At 36.0% G+C, this 22,544-nt stretch overlaps 1 protein-coding gene across 1 annotated transcript in view; it reads right to left on the reverse strand.

The window, feature by feature from the left end:
- The window catches only part of LOC140140037 (putative enoyl-CoA hydratase), a 40,689-nt gene that overhangs the window by 15,145 nt on the left and 3,000 nt on the right, over nucleotides 1-22,544 (reverse strand). Inside the window, exons 2-3 of the mRNA XM_072161847.1 lie at nucleotides 7,143-7,305; nucleotides 120-278 (exon numbers count right to left, since the gene is read on the reverse strand). Of these exons, the coding sequence (XP_072017948.1) occupies nucleotides 120-278; nucleotides 7,143-7,305 (322 nt within the window). The remainder of the gene's footprint in view (nucleotides 1-119; nucleotides 279-7,142; nucleotides 7,306-22,544) is intronic.

The following is a 22,544-nucleotide window of genomic DNA, read 5'->3' on the forward strand; positions in this document are numbered from 1 at the left end:
ACTGTCGAAACGCAATAAACGCTCATTTTAGATCCCTTAACCGGGTGCTCGCGTCAATCAGGGCAAGGGACTAGTACTGGCATTCTTCTCTGAAACCGAGTGTAAACATTACTGCTTACCACCAACTGATCCTCGTTCTGATTCAGCAAAGAGTTTCAAGTCATAACCTGCACAGAAGGCTTTGCCATTTCCTGACACTACTATAACTCTGACGTCATCATCTGCATTAGCTTGGGCTACTGCATCGAGAAGTTCTTTGGGTACATGAGGAGTAATTGCTGAAAACAAATTGAAAGAAAAGTAAGCTTTCATTGAACAATGTGTGGAATTTATGCTAATTAGCCAAATATTGACATTTTATTACCTGTTATAATAGGGGTCGTCAACAGGCTTAGGCGATATTTAGATTAATCGAAAATAATTGATTTTTTTTTTTAATCGGGTACTCAATTATTTAAAAACACTGTAATCAAAATATTGAGATTGAGATTTTATCGAAAATAATCGCCTGTTTTTCTAAGCAAATAGATTATTAAAGCAATTTTTTTCAACTGATAGGTGGTTTTTAAAGTAGTTGCATCTTTACAGGTGATTATTAGCTGAAACTACAACCAGAATAACAAGTGAAACAACTGTTAAACACATCTTTCTCCACTTAAAATGCACAGCAATGTTTAATAGTGGGATTCTATGCAACAACTGATGCTCAACCTATAAAGTCACACGATGTTCAATACATCGAAAATATTCGATTAAAAAAAATTATTAATCGAAATCGATTGTTCTTAACAATCGCCTGAGCCTAGTCGTCAATATGAGATATAAATTTTTGGCCATAAATCATTATCATGTGATAACCCATACACTGCTTATCACGTGCAGATAGGCAGTATATGTGCTTCGTCCGTGATTCGGAAGTCACATAAAGCCGTTGGTCCCGTGTACAGGAAGAATCAAACCCTGTGCACGTTAAGTGTCAGAGCTATTAGAAAAGAGAAGGAGGACCATCCCCGGTTCTGATATCTGCAATCAATCCTAGGTTCCAGGATCGTGCATCGGTAAAAAACTGTGCACGTTAAGCCTGTGCGTAATACTCAACCATTTGAGGTAAGCACGTATATAGGAAGAAGAAGAAGGAGTACAAATGCATTCATCGATCTACCAGCTTGAACCCACAAGATGGTGAAAGGCTAACAGCCTCTGTAACAGAAACCAAGATTGACTCATAAAACTTACTTTGATGTATTTTTTTTTTTTTTTTTTTTAATTTTTTTTTGACGAGTTGTCAGGCATAAGCCTTTATTATACATATTACGAAAACCACATAGTATACATATTTAAATAATTAAATCACACATTTTCAGAACACACAGATTATTGCATTACATACACTATATAAAATATACAAGTATAAGAAATTAAGTTGAACAATTAGATATATTGCGAATTTTGAGTTCATTATCAAACAAAAGAGAAGATTGGGGTGGTTACCATATCTATATTTGCTAATACAAAGCTTGGCAATTACAATTACATAGTTGACAAACAGGTTGTCTTTGCTGTGTGAACCATGTTCACCAAACATGACATTTTTAACATTGAGAGAGATGTTATGTTAATTGGATATTCAAAGATATCACTGTTTTGACTTTATCCCAAATGGGATTGATTTTTTTACAATAGTAAAAGAAATGATCAACATGATCAATAACATTACAGGTTTCACACATATTAGAATTTTCTTTGCCCATTTTATACAACATTGTTTTTGTGGGGTATATGTTGTGAAGAATCTTCCAATTAAGAGAAATCAGACGAGCTTCTTTAGTGCATTGGGGGACATTATTCCAAATAGAATTCCAGTTAAAATGATATCTGGGGAATTTGTTAGCCCAGAATTTGTAACACGTTGGGGTTGTATACATCGACCTGATTTTAATTTCTTTAAAATCTTTAGCGAAGCATTTTGAATAGGAATTTTATTAAACAAGATGTCAGAGCGTTCTTCACAAGGCTTAGGATGAGTTTTCCAATCTTTAGGAAGAGCATTATGAACAACAAAGTAATCAATGAAGACCCTTGGATTTTGAGGGATACCACGCTGAATATCTTGAACAGAAAACATAGACCCTTGATTGTCAAAGAGATCGTTAACTCTTATGAAGCCTGCTCTGATCCAGTCATGCATAAAAAGTGATTTACTGTTAAGTTGAATAGCATTGTTGTTCCATATTATTTCAGTACCAGGCATATCAATATCCTGTTTGTAAACAACCGGTTTTGTGTTAAACCAATATTTGATTACAGATGAGTAAAACTTGGGTAACTTATCAATGATATTGACACAATCAATGCCCATGGTTTTAATAGAGCAGTTACATTTAAAAGGTCTGTATTAAGACCAATCTTAGACACATGATATAAAGCAATATTTTTCCACACAGCAACCTCATTATTGACGAGTTTCTTTATCCAAGACAACGTCAATGATTAAAAAAAAACTGTTACATGAAACATTTTTATTCCTCCCATATCAAAGTCAGAAATGATTGTTCTGCGTTTTACCGCTTCAGCTCTATTCCAAACAAATTTTATAAACATGTTGTTGATTTTTGTCACCACTTTGTCTGGAATAATAATCGTGGAAGCAATATATGTGAGCTGTGATGCTAAAAGAGACTTGACAATTAAGTTTCTACCAATCATTGATAATCCTCTCATTTGCCATGCACGGATAGAACTCTCGATTTTTTTCATTTTTTCATCCCAGTTACAATTGAGTTTTTTAAGAGGAACGTTTGGGCTAAAGGTAATACCAAGGATTTTAATAGTATTATCTGGAGAAAGCTTCCAATTAACATTACCAATTTTAAAATCGTTGTTTTTGAGAGAACCAATCCAGATGGCGTCACATTTATTGTAATTCAAACAGAGACCAGATAGAAGCGCAAATTTATCAAGAATGACTAGAGTATTTTGGAGTGCCTCAGCAGAATTGACAAAAATTGTTGTATCATCAGCAAAGGCTGAAATTTTGACTTCGTTGCGACCATATCCTTCTATAGGAAGTTTTATACCTTTAATAGATTTGGATTGGCGAATTTTACATGATAACAGTTCCACACTTAGAACAAAGAGCAATGATGCAATCGGGCATCCCTGTCTTACACGCGTTCGACTTCAAAGAATTTAGAGATATGCCCATTGTTTATGATACAATTTGATGTGTTTTAAAATGACAGAAATCCATTTTATAAATGATTCATCGAAATTGAACTTTCTTAAAGCATACAAGATAAATTCACGTTCAATTGTGTCGACACATTTTTATAATCAACACATAACATAATACCAGGAATGTCATTATCATCAACATAACGTAAAACATCTTCGATTAAACGAATGTTATTATGAATACTACGACCTTTTACAAATCCATTTTGATCATTGTTGACCAGTCCCTTAAGCACTTTTTGCAATCGAGCAGCAAGAGACTTTGTTACAATCTTGTAATCGATGTTAAGAAGTGTAATTGGACGCCAATTATCGAGCCTATCACGAGGCAATCCTTTGCCTTTGTGAAGAAGAGAGATAATTCCTGGTTTTGGACAGGAGTTAAACCATCAGTATTGTATGATTCATTATATGCATCAACAACCAATTGACCTACTTTTGGCCAGTATTTACTATAGAATTCAACAGTGATACCATCATATCCCGGGCTTTTGTTCCGGGCCATCCACGTATGGCATCACTACATTCGGATGTTGTTAACTCTCCATTACATAATACCTTTTCATCCTCTGTTAACTTTGGAATGTCAACACTATTGAAGAACTCATCCAAATCTGTCTCAGAGATGTTATTCTGACCTTTATACAAAGAAGAAAAGTACTTGATTTCTTCATCAAGGATTTTATCTTGAGCAGTTATATTGTTACCATTGTCATCGCTCAGGATAGTGATTGACTTGCGATTAATGTTACTTTTTTCGAGGTTAAGAAAGTATTTAGATGATTTTTCACCTTCTTCGATCCATTTTGTCTTAGATCTAATTTGTAAACCTTTCATATAGTGCTCAGTACAAACCTCATACTCAAGTTTCAATTTGTTATAAACACATTTGAAGTTGTCGTCACTGGGATTTTTACAGTGTTAACATAGGCTTCTTGAAGTTTACACTCAATTTCAGAAATTCTGTTTTTCTTATACCGGTTACACCTAGATGCAAATTCGATACTGAAAGAACAAATTTTATTTTTACATAAAGACCAGAGGTCAGCACAAGATAAAAATTCACCATAAGTATTTACACATTCATCAATCATAGTTAGTAAATTCTCAGAGTAATCATCATTTTTTAGTAACTCATTGTTGAATTTCCAGTAACTATTACCTCTTATGACATTATCAAAAGAAAGACACATATGAACTGCTAAATGATCAGTTCTTGCTACTGTTAATATATCAACAGATTTTGTTGCAACATCCATGGTAGATGGTATAAACCAATAATCAAGAGTACTGCATATATATGGCTTATTTTGTTTCCAAGTATATCTTACTTCATTAGGACCATGTTTAACACGCCATATATCAATAAACTCATTTTCAACAAGAAAATCATTAATAATATTAGCACACATAGGGCTTGGTGTATTACCACCAATTTTATCAACAGATGGATTCAACACAGTATTCAAATCACCACCAATAATAACATGCCCATCACTACTATTTTCTTGGATAGCACTGATCATTTTCTTAAGAAATGTCTTACGGTCATCGATACCATTAGGTGCATACACATTCCCTAAATAATATATCTCATTGTTGATAGGAAGTTTTACACATAAAAGTCTTCCTTCATCATCACCGTATACTTGTTCACATTTAACATCAACATCGTTTTTTTATACCACTTACAACACCACGACTATGATTTGTGCCATGATTAGCAAAAAAGGTGCCACCCACTCTCTTTCCCAGGTAGCAATATCTTTATCATTACAATAAACTTCTTGCATGAAAACAAAGTGAGATTTTTGACGTTTAAGCCAAGTGAAAATTGACTTACGCTTTTTGAAATTACGCAAGCCACGAACATTAATTGTTATAAAATTATACATGTTTGACATTAAAATATATTAACACTATTAAAACATTGGTAAAACCAATTTTCAATAAAATACACTGTTTATCAACCTCAGTTTTTGGGTGATAATGGGTTCACTATTTTGTGACCACTGACTCTAGATTTTTGCCCATCAGAAATTGTCACTTGATCAGACATGTCAGAGTCAAAGTCTTTTTTCTCGCGTTTGTCTGGGTTTGCACTTTTGTCCGGAGTTCTTTCTTTGCGTTTTGTTGCATTTTTGCTGGGTGACGAGGATACAAAGCTAAGAGTCACTTGTTTTTTCTTTCCGCCGAGTGAAAGAGGAGTTGAGTTTGTTTGGACAGTATTTTTTGGTTTTCTACCTTTGGACTTTTTAGAGAGTTCACATTTATCTGTTTAACTTCTTGTTCTTGTTAAGGCGTTGCGAATCTTCAGACTCTAGGTTAAGAACCGCTTTAACCTTTTTAATAGTTCAGGTGAGTTTTGTTTGCCTGTATGGAGACAATGATCTATGAGCTCTTGGCGAGGGTTGTTGCTTCAGCAGCACGTGTACTCTCACTGCACTCATCTTCTGGAGATTTTGGTAGACTTTGGCCCGTTGAACTTTGGTCGTTGGAATTATCTGTTTTCTTAGCAGGACAGTCGTAGCTCCGGTGACCAAACTTATTGCAATTGAAACACTTTGGTCCCTTTGAGATATGGGGACATGCATGTTTAACATGCCCTGTATTACCACAATGGTAGCATTTTTGTGGTGGTTTAGATGGACAATCAGCAATTTGATGGTCACAGCTATGACAGTATTTGCAAAAGTTGTCAGATTGACCACTGTAGTATAATGTGACTTCTATTTCAATTAGAGAATTAGGATCTAAAGGACTGGATATGTCCATCTTAGAGTATCTTGGTTTTTCTTCATTTATTTTGCTTACGTAGCAGTATCTATGACCAGTAAGGAGATGGTCAAATTGGTTGTGTGTACCCTTATCTTTTGATTTGTGTCGAAAGATGGGACTGTCTAGCTTGGCAAATGACTCTACCCAACTTGTGATGTCAGCATCAGGTACGTGATGGGGTATACCATGTATGCTTAGTCTGGTATTTGAACGTTGAGTTCTAACCTGGGAGAAGTCAGATAGACTTTCCTTTAATTGTTACAGCATCGTGGCTAGTACATAGCCCTTGACTTGTGTATTGGCTAAATTTACAATCCAGTACGACTGTTTTGATGACATATATTGCACGCCTAGGATGTCTTTAGGATCAATGCGCTTGGATGAAGCATTGACTGCGGCTAAAAGAGCGGATGCTACTTCACACTCGTTCGCCCGTATTGAGCGGTGAGATTCTATCACGGATCCACAGCGATACGTCCGCAGATTGCCTGTTGTATCGGGTGCTTTGTTTATGTCACTGGTCGGCGCCATCTTTAAATACACAGGTGGAAACGTGATATGGCGTATAGAGAAACTTTGTAGAATGTTCACAAATAGGGTTAACTTACAGTTAATCAACGTGTCCAATTTGTTCTTGGATATTAAATCCTTTAGATATCAGCAGTAAAATTCACAAAAATAATATCACAATCAGTAAATTTCAAGAATTTCTATCCACAGGAAAAATCATACGTCTGAATAATGTGATGCGCCCTCAATCGTCCTTTGATGTATTTGCTGTATTTCAAATATTATCCCAATGATTACATTTTTGGAGACCAATTGATCTTGTGCATGGATATTTGCATTTAAAGCCTTGTACAGCACAAATTTTGACTCACCATAAATGCATGAAGTATCTGTGACATAGGCCACCCCCCTGAGCACTACCTGCTGATCTAACATTGCCTCTGATTGGTCAATTACATGATATCTTCACTCTAATCACCAATCAGAATGGAGCTTTGCAAATAATTCACCCCATTTTTTTGTGTGGTGAAATTATTCAAACAATGTTGCTGATTGGTCCAATTGATAATGAAAACTTCTTTTTGGCCAATCGCCAAGTAGTTCTCATAGGGTAAACTTACCATTGAGTGCATGAGGTCTATTTAAGGTGATATAAGCCACTCTGTCCTTGATTGAATACAGGATACTTTGATACCTGTCATCTGATGTCCCACTGCTTGCTTGTCTGGTGATAAGCTTAGGTGTGTATGTTACAGATCTTAATGATCTTGAGACTTGGACAATCTGCAAAAAAAAAGAAGACCAAGGCCAATAAATAGATTTACAGTTTCTTGTCAGTTTGTTTCCACGAATGTTATCATGACAAAATTTCATATATTGGTGTGTTGTTAAATTTGTGATATAATTCGTAAAATTTGTGAAAATAAAACCTGTTTTGCGAACAACACAAAATAAGATAATTATTTTAACGCAAGAATTGGACTTGATAATTTGCATACCACCAAAGCACAATATAGACGAATCCAAGTAGCCAAGTCATGGTCAGGATTTGGTCGGACATCTTTGGGTAGCCGCTAGCACCAACCTGGTGTTTTGAGCGTCTATTTGTGCAAATAAAAGTCGCCTAACACCTAGAGAAGATGCAAGGACGAGGAGGTTAATAGAATAATAGCTAATAATATATATAATGGAGATAATTCATGAGGTATTCCGTCGCATCTATTCATACATAGTCCTTTTGTTCGTAAGTACATCAATGCATAGATACGCGTGTAGTTAATCCGATTATTATGTCACTTCAAGAGCGAATAGATCATGCTGTGTGTTTTGTCGAAGGGAACTGTATTGTGTTATTCTTTTGTCTGCCTGTGTTTTCACGGAAGGTGTAAAGCGGGTGATGGAATGCAGTTTAAAATTTCCGCCAAGGCGAATCATTTCACATTTTGAGTGCATTGTAGCCGACGGCTACCCAACTAAAGGCTGCTAGTCAGGTGTAGGAATGCGTGTATTTGGATTCGTCTATAGAAACAGAGACTTCCTACTTGAGTTTGCACAGGAGAACAACCTTATCATCACCAATACCACATTTCAGAAGAAGAAATCAAAACTAACTTTGGACATGTGTGCTGCCGAGTGGATTCAGCGCCCAACTGGATTATGTATTAATCAGGAAGAGGTGGAAAAAAACAGGTTTAGATCATAGGATAGTGACTGCAAACATCCGACTCAGTCTAAGAGCCAACAACAAATCACCTTCAAAGAGAGTGAAACATGATTGGGCCAAACTAGCAACAGACCCTGAACTTCAGGACAGGTCAAAAACATGTTTTTTAGTAAAAAACATGACTTTTGGTCAAAAATGCAGCTTTTGGTCAAAAACGATTTTTGATGTGATTTTTGGTCAAAAAGTGATTTTTGGTCAAAAGTGATTTTAGGTCAAAATATGATTTTTGGTCAAAATCACATTTTGACCAAAAATCATATTTTTGGTCAAAAATGTGATTTTTGGTCAAAATGTGATTTTGGTCAAACATGTCATTTTTGGTCATGGTATGGCAAAAAAATCACACCAAAAGAGACATACATATCAGATGAGTCATAAAAATATCGGACAAGCCAACGGCGAGTTCAATATTTGTATGACGAATCCGGTATGTTATGGTATCATGCGAAATAAGCCATCCAATATTATCATTACTAGCGGGAGACCCGCGCTTCGCACGGGTCCCCGCTAGTTGAGTAAACGGGAGCGGTTAGTAAACGGGAGTAGTTAGTAAACATGGTAAACGGTGATGATAATCATGGTGTCTTGGTGCAGATCATTTTATTCATCCAGTATGGTCATTTTCACGGTAAAGGGTGTAACTTTGGATTTTTAACATTTTGATCCGTAGTGTTCTAATAAAGCCACAGAATTCCATGATTTTTTGCCACATAAGTCATCTAGTTAGCAGCTACCTTGGGTAGCATAATCATCTTCGGGAGTTACTGCGTTCAGTTTTAGCAGGCTTAAATGTACCTAATATTGCCATTTTGAAAAACTATAAAAAACAGTAACATTTTTTTTTTTTTTTTTTTTTTCTTCAGTTAGTTCATGGTTAATTTTTCTTATCCTGAAATACGGTCATATGTTCAGTAAACACTGCCACATTAGATTTAATTGTGAACAGCCCTGTATTTTTGAGAACCGGACTTCAAGATTTGTCGTTTCGAGGCTTCATTTTCCGTTAACAATTGTTAACAAACTTTGTGGGTATAGCTTTGGTTCATAATTCTTGGTTATTTCTTCACTTCTTCTTGATTCATAACAGTTGATATCTTAACTTGAAATGGGTAACAAAAATTAGTCGATTTGCAAGCTTTTAAAATTTTTATAAAATCTTGACTTCAAAGAGCCGATTTTCCGTTAACTTTTTGAAGCCTCGAAACAAACTGTTCAGCAAGCTTGGGCAAATATAAATAAAAGAGCTCATCCAATCTATTTATCAAAATGTAGCAAAGTAGATCCTCAAGTCACTTGTTTTTAAATCGTGGAGATATATATCACCGTTTGAAAATGGGACCCAATACAAACTTTCCGTTTACAATTGAAGCCTCCGAAACAAATGAAGCCTCCGAAACAACAATAAGGTTAATTATCATCTATGCATATCTAAATTGGTGTGTTCCATATTGATATCTGCATCCTAATTGTTACATGATATGTGCAGAATGTCATAAATTTAAAAAAAAATTGATATTATGGTTAATGTTTGAAAAATATACTGATACCCAAGAAAGCCCGTTTCGGAGGCTTCACATGCAAATAACACCATACTTAACAAATGGTTGAAAAAATTACCATGTTATAAATCTACAATATCTGCCGCATAGAATAATTGATTCAATACACACAAGAAAATAACAGCTTAGATGATCCCAACAGTGTTGTTTTCAAAAAAACTACTTGTGCAATGTTCCATTGTTAACATGAAGCCTCCGAAACAAAAAAAGTGACTTGCTGTGATAATTTAATTTTTGTCACAACTGAAATTCAATATTTAGAAGCAAAGCATGAAAATTGGTAATTGTGATATTTTTTACCTATTTTTTCATGTCAACTTGTAGTAGTTCGCCAAATATTTTACTTTTATGATCACCTGTGTTGTTAACTGAAGCCTCCGAAACACGAATCACTTGAATTGCCAATTCTAAAAAATAACTCCAATTTCTGTGAAACTTGGCTGGGAGGTTCCTTTCATTAAGTAGTATTTGTACATGAAGTTAGACATTCAAATTATTTTAGGAACCCAATTAAAACTTAAAAAATATGTTTAAGGTTGGGACATTTCCATTGCAAATGACCCTTGATGTTAAAAATTTTCAAAATTGCAATTAGAAACATAGCAAAACATGGTATAAAATTTAACTTATATCTGTTGACTTACTTTGGAATGGGATTTCACGTGTATTCCAGCTTTCATGTCATAATTTTCTGAGCTTATGTAAAATACATTTTTTCTTAGATTTTAACCAAAATGTTATGGAAATGTCAAATTTTTTATCAGAAATCAAAAGGTTTAAGCCTTGAAACATTATTTTACTGGAATTTAAGTTGCTTGTATGCATGATTACAGTAAACAGAAACATATTTAAGTGGTTTGAAATTTTGACCCTAAAAATCAAAAGTTACACCCTTTACTGTGAAAATGACCGTATAGCAATGATCTTAGCTTGATAATGATAAATATCCGGACCTGTGATAATGTTGTTACTCAATCCCTCGAGATTACTTTTGAAACAGCTCGTGACAAAATGATTGATTTTAACTTTATCCCAACAAACATAAAACATTAAGGTTAGAAGAGGTTGCTAGAAAACGTTTCAATTTCGGGTTATAATAGTATAAAACATGTAAGCAACATGTTTAAAAGTTGCTGCAAAACATTTTAAGCGAGGTTAGAAGAGGTTGCTAGAAAACGTTTCAATTTCGGGTTATAATAGTATAAAACATGTAAGCAACATGTTTAAAAGTTGCTGCAAAACATTTTAAGCGATTCCGTGTTGTTAATAGCTAGGTCTATATTATAGCCAGGATTTAATTGCTAGGCGGGGGCAGAATTTCCAAAATGTGGACTTTCACCCACCCCTAACATTTTAAAATGTTAAAAGGTTAAAACCTTTTCGGGCTATACTGAACAGTTGAACGACCGTTCTGTCCCTGTTGGCTACATTTTAAAATTCCCTCTGAAAAGTGGACTTTTTTGCAAATCTATCACCCAATGAACCCCTTATGGCTTCAAGGCCTTTACTTTGACCAAGTTTCCAATACTGAGGGCACACAACCCCCTGCACGGCGCGCGACACAATAGTGCTTTGTGGTCATTCAAAAGGTGGCGGCAAAAACTTGAGTGTGCCCCCTTCGCCACTGTCTCAGAGAAGAAGTCAGTCACGTATGCGTACACATACGTAGGCCTACCCGCGGTAAGCCAACATTATAGCGTCCATACCATGCGCGGCAATGCGCGTGAAACCATGGTGCCATGTACGCGCAGGTGCGTGACTCGCCACTTACCGCGCGTGTTGGACATCGCTTGCATTTGACGCGTTTGCTATCATGACCTGACCCATAAGGTTATTGACCTCAACGGCCTAGCAACCGACCATTTTTTTGTTATTTCCATAGTGATTGAATAGTTTTGCAAATATGAACCTCAGATGGTTTAATGGCAATATGTACCCGATCAATGTACGAATAAATTAAAGCTGAAAGTGAAAGCATCTCGGAGCCTGATGGACAAGATTTAGCGACTTCCTTTTATTTATATAGATTAGGCTTTCTTAACTCCTATAATAACCCTGAAAACATAATAATGAAGTTGATCGGCCATGGCGTTTGAGCTGCAGAGTGGATTAATGAATTTGCTTCCGCCCGGACAAAACAAAACAGGCAAGGGAACAAATTTACAACCATCTGGATGATAACATAGCCCCACATATACATGTATGTGGGGGCCAAAAAGCCGACATGTTGGTCCACTGAACATAACTGATCTTGACTTCGCAGACGACATTGCGCTACTACAATGTATCTGATACTGCCAATCAAGCACAGGAATTGCTCAAAAATGTAGAAAACGCTGCACTTCGTGTGGGATTGCACATGAATGAGAAGAATACACAATTCATGGTGTACAACCATTCAACAGATGTTGAAATCCAAACCGCGGATGGCAGCTTCCTGGAAAAAGTAAGACTTCAAGTACTTGGGGTCGTGGGTCAGGAGTACTGAGCAAGACATTAATGTAAGAAAGGCAATGGCATGGAAAACTTGTTTAACAAGCTCAATAACATTTGGAAATCGTCCCTACCCAGACACCTCAAAATACACCTATTCCAAGCTACTGTAGAAAGCGATGGATGTCTGCTATACAAGAATGTTAAGATCAGCTCTAAATGTGAGCTGGAAAATGCATATACCAATAAGGAATTGTATGGGGACATTTCACCTGTAACCTTGAAAATCAGCACAAATTTTCACCATTCAACTTCTACTTCTACTTCTAAGGTGATACTGGACAGGACCAACTTCAACACCAAGTGGTATAAATATTCAGACTTCCGGTTACATCTCAACTGAGGGTGCAGATAATCTATACTATTAAAGAGGAACTTGCCGATAATCGATACTTTGAGGAGGAACTGATCGAATCATCGGTATCATGTCAGAGATTATAGATGACAAAAATATTAATAAATAGAAAAATAAATAAGTTCTAGCATTTCCAGATGAATGGTAATTGCATAGATAAATAGATAAATTAATAAATACAAATAATTATTTGGATTTATTTGGTGGATCAACCAATGGTGGCCCGTCATTTCGTTGCCATGCTATAGGCCACGCACATTAATACGCTACGCATAGCAACCCAGCGAGCGAGCACGCGTCAACCTCAAGAGCATAAAAATGGCAGAGACGGTCACGAAAATTGCGGCAGTAAATGCTATTACCGTTAGAAGATTTTAAGCAGTTACATGTATGTCATCATATTGAGGGGGGTCACCGACCATGGGGGGGGGCTTGATGGCCGCAGTTTTTCGGCAATTTTCCTGTGGAATTTTCTAAATTTTCAGATCGATCGGAGGCACATGCCTGTCCATATCACGCTACACGCAACTGATTTAAAGGTATGTAAATTTGTAATTTGAAAATAAATTTTGAGTTTTGATGCGTTTGACTATTTAACTTGAGTAGGCCTAGAGAGGAAGAAAGACAGAGTAGGAGAAAGGGAAAGAAAAACCTAACGTAAGAGATATAGATAGAAGGAAAAAGACACAAAGAGGGAAAATGAGAAAGAAGTAAAGAAATGATGTGAGCAAAAGTAAAGAGAGATAGAAGGACTGAGAACGAAGGAAAATAAGAAAGAAAGAAAGGAAAGGAAAGAAAGGTTTAATGACAAGGAGCCCTGGCGAGAAATAAATAAATAAATGGTGGGAAAGGGTAGGAATGAAAGAAAGTGAGGACGGAAGGATGTGTCAAAAAGAGATCAAAGAAAACAAAGAACGAACGAACACAGGAACGAAAGAAAGAAAGGAAGGAAGCGGAAGTGACAAATGGAAAGAAAGAAGTTAAAACAAGGTATGGCCTACCAAAAATACATAAAATGGATTTGTGTTTTGGTCAAATTCTAATATGCAAACATGCGTTATTGGGCTGGTAAAAGCGATACCAATTGCCATGATTACCATTTCCCCCACCCCACCACCTGAAGTTACGCCTATGTAACTCAACCTTCTTGAAACCCGATGTTGGTATAGTATAGGCCTACTTGATGAAACAGAAACAAATTAAAACTAGAGCAACTGTGCCCTTTGCAAGGGCACGAGGTAAGTTAGGCGGATGACTACGACGATCTGATCAAGCAGCAATACTGTGCTGGATAGTATTAATTTTAATAAGACTGTTTCATTAATTGCGGTTTTAATATACCTTGATCGTGGAAAGCTTGCATTTTGAAAACTTGACCTTTGACCTCTGTATGACCCCCTTAATGACCTTAAATGAATTTTAAAATATTTAAAAAAATTTAAGAATGTCATAAGGATCATTGCATTTAAATTTCAGCTCAATTAAAGCATTTTGAAAACTTGACCTTTGACCCCTTTATTGCCCCTTAAATGACCTGAAATGCATTTTAAAATGTTTTCAACATGTTTAGAATGCCATAAGGATCATTGCATTTAAATTTCAGCTCAATCAGACATTTGGGAAAACGTGACCTTTGACCCTTAATGACCTTAAATGAATTTTAAAATATTTTTAAATGTTTAGAATGTCTTAAGGATCATTGCATTTAAATTTCAGCTCAATTGGAGCATTTTGAAAAACTTGACCTTTGACCCCTTTATGGCCCCTTAATGACCTTCAATAAATTCTAAAATGTTTTAAACATGTTTAGAATGTCATAAGGATCATTGCATTTAAATTTCAGCTCAATCAGGGCATTTTCAGTTGAAATGACCTTTTTTGACCTCTGTGACCTCTTGGATGACCTCTGACGTTAAACAACCCATAACTTTTGAAGCCAGCTACCCAATACTGCTTGTGACTGAGTTTGGTGGAAATCCGATCAAGCATGTGGCAGTAGTAGCAAATTGTGAGAAAGAAGAAAGAGGAAAGAAGAAATGGCAAGAAAGAAATAAGTTAGGCTGCCCGCCCGCCTAACTTAAAGAAAGAACGAACGAACGAAAGAAAGAAAGAAACAGCCACATACATGCGTGCAAAAGTGGAACAAATTCGCACGAAACCGAAAAAATGGGCACTTTTTAGTATGGCCAAATATGAGGTTAATCAGAAACCCACATGTACTTATGTATACAGGAAAGAAAGAAAAGAAAGAAAGAAAGAAAGAAAGAAAGAAAGAAAGAAAGAAAGAAAGAAAGAAAGAAAGAAAGAAAGAAAGAAAGAAAGAAAGACAAAGAAAGAAAGACAGAAAGAAAGAAAGAAAGAAAGAAAGAAAGAAAGAAAGAAAGAAAGAAAGAAAGAAAGAAAGAAAGAAAGAAAGAAAGAAAGAAAGAAAGAAAGACAACGAAAGAAAGAAAGACAACGAAAGAAAGACAGAAAGAAAGACAGAAAGAAAGACAGAAAGAAAGACAAAGAAAGAAAGACAGACCGAAAGAAAGACAGAAAGAAAGACAACGACAGAAAGACAGACAGAAAGAAAGACAGAAAGAAAGAAAGACAAAGAAAGAAAGACAGACAGACAGAAAGAAAGAAAGACAGAAAGAAAGAAAAAAAAAAAAAAAAAAAGAAAGAAAGAAAGAATGAAAGAAAGAATGAAAGAAAGCAAGAAAGAGAAAGGGTGAGAGAAATGAAAAGAAAGAATGGAAAAGACAAAAAAAGACAGACAGACAGACAGAAAGAAAGAAAGAGCTAGAGAGAGAGAGACAGAGAGAAAGAAAGAAAGGGAACAAGCAAGAAAATAAAAAGGAGAGAAATGGAACGAAATAACGGGAAAGCATGCGGTGTGCGCAAAAGGGGGGGGGCAGGCGGGCAATTCCCCCCCCACTTTGTTGGTCATTCAGCAGGATTCAGCAGGAAAAATTTGCCCTTCACACTCCTAATCAGACTCCATGCGGGGGAACTGAACAACCTCCCCCCTTTTCAATGTGCTGCACACGCCACTATGGGAAAGCAAGAAATGGAAAGAGATAGAGAGAGAAACTGAAAGAAAAAAGGAAAGACAAAGAAAAAATAAGTCAAAAGGGTGTTTGGTACAAAAATTACGCAAAAGATTATGCTAAAGGAAATCGTTTGCAAAATGGAGGCAACAAAAATTGTACCACATCACTGACCGAGTAGACCCTAATAATTGAGCTGTTAAATCGATACCAATTGTCATGATTACCATTTTCCATCGTTTATGCTAACCGCTCCCGTTTACTAACCGCTCCCGTTTACTCATCTAGCGGGGGCCCGCGCAAAGCGGGGGTACCCGCTAGTCCAATAAAAAAAGGGGTGCGCAAATATGACTGGAGTGAAGTTTAGATGCTTGCAGAGGTGGAGCGTCCGGCTGGCCTGCCCATGTACAGCTGTGCCTTGTGGTCGTTCATGTACTTCCATGCATTTGTGTTGAAGGATTTGGCTGATGTTGATTGAGTGATGATACTGACTGGGAGTAGACTCCACTGCCTGATGGCAGGGGGTAGAAGCTGTTCTTGTAGAGCTCTGTTCTGGCTGGATAGTTGATGAATTGGTCAGGTCTATGGCTGCGAGTAACTGGTCTGTCTGTGTTCACTGGTTGGAACTTCCCTGGAACTGTGAGTGGTGAATCTCCAGAGTTGATATGGAGCATTGTGAGGCGTGAGATGGTTCTTCTGTCCTGAAGTGAAGGCCATTTCAACTCCTGAAGCATCTGGGTAACACTGGCTGTACGATGGTAATTTCTCTTCACAAAGCGAGCTGCTGTCCGCTGGACTGCTTCAAGGGTTGAGATGTGCTTCTGGTAGTGAGGATCCCAGATGGTGCTTGATGAGTATTCCAGAACTGGTCTAACTATGGAGATGTAGGCTTATACCCTGTGTGGGCAAGTCATACTTCAGTATGACTTGCCCTGAACGCCCATATATGTTCGGAAGAGACGGATACATTGCATGAGAGCCTGCCAATTTAAGCTTCCTATATATTCATTACACATAACATACGAAGTCACAAACTTACAAACTTCAATATGCTGTAAAATCTATGCCAATTGGCAAAAGTCCAGGGTCTGATGGCTATCCCGTAGAATTCTTCAAAATTTTCTGGAACCAAATTGGGCCTATTTTGGTGAAATCTTTTAATTATTCTTTCAATAAAGGTTGTTTGTCAGTGAGTCAACGTAGAGGTGTTATTACATTGATTCCCAAAGAAGGGAAAGATGAAGAATTTTTAAAAAACTGGAGGCCAATCTCCCTTTTGAATGTTGACTACAAAATAGCTGCCAAAGTGATTGCCAATCGAATGAAAAAGAATTTGAATTCTATTATATCATGTGATCAAACAGGTTTTTGCCAAATAGATATATTGGTGAAAATGCTAGGCTAGTACTTGATATCATTGAGTATACAGAAGAGTATAATGTACGGGTACCCTTTTCTTTATTGACTTTGAAAAAGCATATGACAAACTTGAATGGGATTTTGTGCAAAAGAGTCTAGAATTATTTGGTTTTGGAAGAGATCTGAAAAAATGGGTCAAAGTATTTTATACAGAAATAAGTAGTTGTGTTGTAAATAATGGTTATGTCAAACTTTTTAAATTATCTACATGGCGTCGTCAAGGCTGCCCTTTAAGTTGTTATATTTTCATATTATGTGCAGAACTTATGGGTATCTCTATTAAGTAAAAATAAAAAAGGTGAAAGGTATTGTAATTAATGATAACCATGTTAAAATCACTCAATTTGCAGATGATACCACACTTATTTTAGATGGATCCAGAGAATCAATTTTGAATGCAGTTGATATCATACAAAATTTTGGTACAGTTTCTGGTTTGAAGTTAAATATCGATAAATCCACTTTTCTCAAAATAAATTGGCTCTTTAAAAGATAATGTTGATAATCCAATTCAGAGGAAAATTATCAGTGGTCAAAGGGCCGGTTAATTTTCTTGGGATAAATGTCTCTTTGGATAAGACTAAGCTGTTTGAGCTAAATTTTGATCCTCAATTAAAGAAGTTAAAAAACTGTTTTAGACATATGGTAGCAGAGGGACCTGACCCCAATAGGCAGAATTACAATTGTTAAATCACTGGCTCTTTCACAATTAACTTATTTATTTTCTGTTTTAACTACCCCCTCCTCAAAATACATGAAACAAGTGGAGCAAATTATTTTCAAATTTATTTGGAATAGTAAACCAGATAGGTTAAGAGAGATGTAATGTACTGTAACAAAGAAAATGGAGGTTTAAAAATGACAAATATTTCTCATTTTTGTAATGCCTTAAAAAGTGACATGGGTAAAGAGATATTTAGATGATGATAATAAAGGAAAATGGAAAAGCCTTTTCTACAAGGAACTTTCCAAAGTTGGTGGTGAATGGGTTTGGTATTGTAAACCAAGGTCAGTCAATGATTTTAAGTATAAGAATATTCATAACTCCTTTTTGTGTGAGGTTATGAAGTCATGGTTTAATTTGAGAAATATTTGTGTTGAAAATAATGATGATATTTTATGGCATAATTCTCATGTTAAGATAAACAGAGAAACAATTTATTATAAATCATGGTGTGAAAAAGGTGTGAACTTTGTTGGAGACTTAATTTTTGAAAATCATTTTATGACATATGAAGAATTTCAAGCAAAGTACAATATTAAGTGTAACTTTTTAAAGTATTTCAGTGTAATTAATGCAGTCTCCAAACATTATAAACATCAGTTGACCCCTACTAGCATGCTAGACCGTGAGATACAGTTGATTAACCAACTCACAGCTGCCAAAAAGGTTTGCTCATTTGCATATCAATTGCTGTGTCAGCAAAGCACAATCATCCCAACAGCTAAGCATAAATGGGAGATTGAATTTAATTGTGAGAGGGCATGATGGATGTTGATTGGAAGCAGGTGTTTTCAATGCCATACAGGTGTACAATTGAAACTAAAGATCACTATTTTCAATTTAGGTTCATCCATAGGATTCTTCCAACAAATGAATTCTTGTTTAAAATTGGAAAAATTGAAAGTGACAGATGCTCATTTTGTAAGAAAGCTAAGGAAACAATGAGACATTTAATGTGGGATTGTCACAGTGTATCAAGGTTTTGGGACAATATTATGAAATGGCTGAAAGATGTAAATATCAATGTGCAGCTAACATATTTTGACATTTGTCTTGGATGCTATAAAGATGATATAAATATGGTTTTCATAAATATGATTATACTTTTTGCAAAAAGATACATTTACAAGTGTAGAGTTCAAGAATTAAAACTGAATTTCTCTGATTTCAAGGTGTGGTTATACTTTATGGAAAAAGTTGAGAAAAATATTGCCTTCAGTAAAGATAAATATGGTGTTCATGTCAAGAAATGGGAACCAATGTATTGATAATACCATTTTAGAAAAGTTTTTGTCATATTATGTAAAAATCATTGCTGGCTGATGTAATTTTTGTGTGTGTTTTTGTTAATATACATGTACATGTTTGTATATTGTTGTTTTTTTGTGTCACTTTAATAAAGACCCTCACGGGCTAGAAAGATAAAAAAAACTTCAATATGCACTTCAAATACAGCAGACCAGCTGTTAATTATTACCGATCCTGTAGAATAACTTACATAATCGTCCATTTCATGGAATCCCGTTGCTCAGAATTGCCCATTTCATTTTTATCTGTCAAATGCGCTGTGGATGTGCTCCATAAATCACAGGTGTGAAACTGACTTTATACCACTCGCTCGCTTTATCAGAAAAGCAAGCCTCGTGGCGCTGGGGCATGACGTCATCGTGGGCGTATGCAAAATTTCGACAGGCGTCATATAACCCGTATTGTGATTGGTTGCAAAAGCGATTCTTTGAAATTGTAAGCCAATCAATGAACACGACGGCCTTTTACGGTATTAATTAATGTGACTCGCCAGTAAAGTACGTCTAACCTGATTGGTTTACAAAACTACTTTGATAATTGCTAAGCCAGTCAGCGTGCTCGATGCAACAACCTCGTGAGAGGTTTTTCGAGAGGTAATTCACGTAGTAATCCAGCGATCGAGTATAAATTCAGCTTGTCAACTGCTCTCGCGCGAGATCGCAGGTGCAATAACAATACATCATGGACACAATCACTGTCATTTACACAATGGAATAATGAATTATTTATGACATGCATCGGCTGGATTTTACGATCGAGGTAAGGTTTTTGGCCTGTCCCTGTGTGAATATCCTTAGTTTTCAGCATCAAAGATACTTGCGATGACCAGTTTTTTGCGGACACTTTGATAACAGGTAACTTTTATAGGTCATACATGTACATGTAGGGTAGAAACTATAGTTGTACAATTTGTACGAAACATACATTTTGTTATAGGCCTAAAATGTTTACAAAAATATATTGGTCCATGGATACGTTGTGCTTGTATTCAGTTGTTCGGCGTATAATGTACTATGTAGGCTTGTTGCTTGATCTGCTCAGGACACTTGCGCGATGTTCTATCATATTTTCATTACAACAAGCACATTGCCATCTAGAATGTAGGCCTATCTAATGTTTCAAAGAATGCAATTCAGAATACATCCAGGCAAAATGAAACGAGACTCCAAAATTGGGTTAAAAATGTACCTTTGACTTCGTCGGCAATTTCAATTTACAGAAAATAGACGGCCCGGAATTCTGATTTGCTCTTGAATGTAGCTTGTTTGTGGCACACTTGCACTTAGAATAAAGTTAATAATTAGGGGTTCATTCATATATTTTCATGAGTCCGTTGTTTATGCCCGAGGGGCTGCTTGCGGCCGAGGGCATAAACAACTTTCGCTTAATCTGACATGAAAATATATGAATGAACCAATCCTCTATACCATTTTGTGAATCTTATTTCATCAAAATAATAACAAAAATTACAAGTAACATTATTAAAATCATGATTTTCCTTCATTTTTCCTACCGGCGATTGCACATCCGGGACACTGGGCATATTAACGCTGTTTATGCCCGGCTCTCGACCAATTATGAATTATGCGCGCCGTTACATAGCGTGTATGTATGAACACTGCATTATCACCCTAATTTAGGCCATGTGTTTTGAACTCGCCACCCGTAGCGTTACATCACAAATATATGAATTTTTACACCAATCAAGTTTCAAATTAAAATATCTCCACAATTACCAACCCTAAACTAGCAAAAGTATACATTTTTGGAAAGCTGAAGGCATAGGGAATGTAACAATACATATTTCAACTCATTATACAGGGTGACCTTGAAATTATACAGGGTGGAATAAAAAAAATGCGGATACAAAAAGGGTTACTTAATGCATTGCTTATTACTAACTTGCAGTAATAAACTGAAAGTAAACAACATCTATTTAGTTAGAGGATAGGGGGAGCCTACAGACTTTGGAAGAAAAAAAATCACTGCTGTTTGGTAATCTCGGAATACAGGGTGTCCAAAAGTATGTTAGAATTTTTTACAATTTATCATATTTTGAACTGCAGCATTTTACCCCTAACCCATACAGAAAAAGTATTTAGATTCCTCATCAAATTTCCTATCAGAAAATGTATACTTTGACTATGATAGGATAAGTAATAAAAATTTTACAGCAACTATTAGATTTTGGCGACATCCGCATTACTTACTACAGTGTTTAATATGAAAAGCGGGTGGTTTTGTACGTAAAAGTTAGAATTTTATAGACTAAACCAATCATAAAGAGTTCTAAATGATTAAAAACAATTAGCAGAATTGTTCAGCTGTAAATTAAGACCCAAACCAAGTTTATAGCCCCTGTAGCAGTGAATTTATTCAAGTTACACACATGAAACGTCACGTTCCCATAGAGTTTGTGTGTACCGCTTCCACCCCTCCGCTTCCCCCCCTCCACCACCCTGACTGCTCGCAATTCAATCAACCACAGCTTCGTTAGTTGAGAAGCTATATTCTTCATATTTACAAGTTATTTAGTGGTATTATGTAGCTTTCAAATGAGACCAAAACCATGACATAATCTTTTTGTTTAGCCGAGGTATGATGAATTGAACAGATCATAATTTGAAAATACGTAACACCACCACCATTTTTGGGTGGCGAGTTCAAAACGCGTGGCCTTTAATATGGTCATTTTCACGGTAAAGGGTGTAACTTTGGATTTGTAACATTTTAATCCGTAGTGTTCTAATAGCATACAGAATTCCATGATTTTTGGCCACATAAGTCATCTAGTTAGCAGCTACCTTGGGTAGCATAATCAGCTTTGGGAGTTACTGCGTTCAGTTTTAGCATGCTTTTATGTACTTAATATTGCCATTTTGAAAAACTATAAAAAACAGTAACATTTTTGTAAAACCCTGTGTTTTCTTCAGTTAGTTCATGGATAATTTTTCTTATCCTGAAAGTACAGTCATATGTTCAGTAAACACTGCCACATTAGATTTAATTGTGAACGGCCCTGTATTTTTGAGAACCGGACTTCGATATTTGTCGTTTCGGAGGCTTCATTTTCCGTTAACAATTGTCAACCCACTTTGTGGGTGTAGCTTTGGTTCATAGTTCTTGGTTATTTCTTCACCTCTTCTTGATTCATAACAGTTGTTATCTTAACTTGAAATGGGTAACAAAAATTAGCCGATTTGCAAACTTTTAAAATTTTTATAAAATCTTGACTTCAAATAGCGTTTTTCCGTTAACTTTTTGAAGCCTCGAAACAAACTGTTCAGCAAGCTTGTGCAAATATAAATAAAAGAGCTCATCCAATCTATTTATCAAAATGTAGCAAAGTAGATCCTCAAGTCACATGTTTTTAAATCGTGGAGACTATATATATCACCGTTTGAAAATG

Source organism: Amphiura filiformis, chromosome 18 (genome assembly GCF_039555335.1).
Source record: "Amphiura filiformis chromosome 18, Afil_fr2py, whole genome shotgun sequence".
In the NCBI taxonomy this organism is placed as follows: Eukaryota; Metazoa; Echinodermata; class Ophiuroidea; order Amphilepidida; family Amphiuridae; genus Amphiura; species Amphiura filiformis.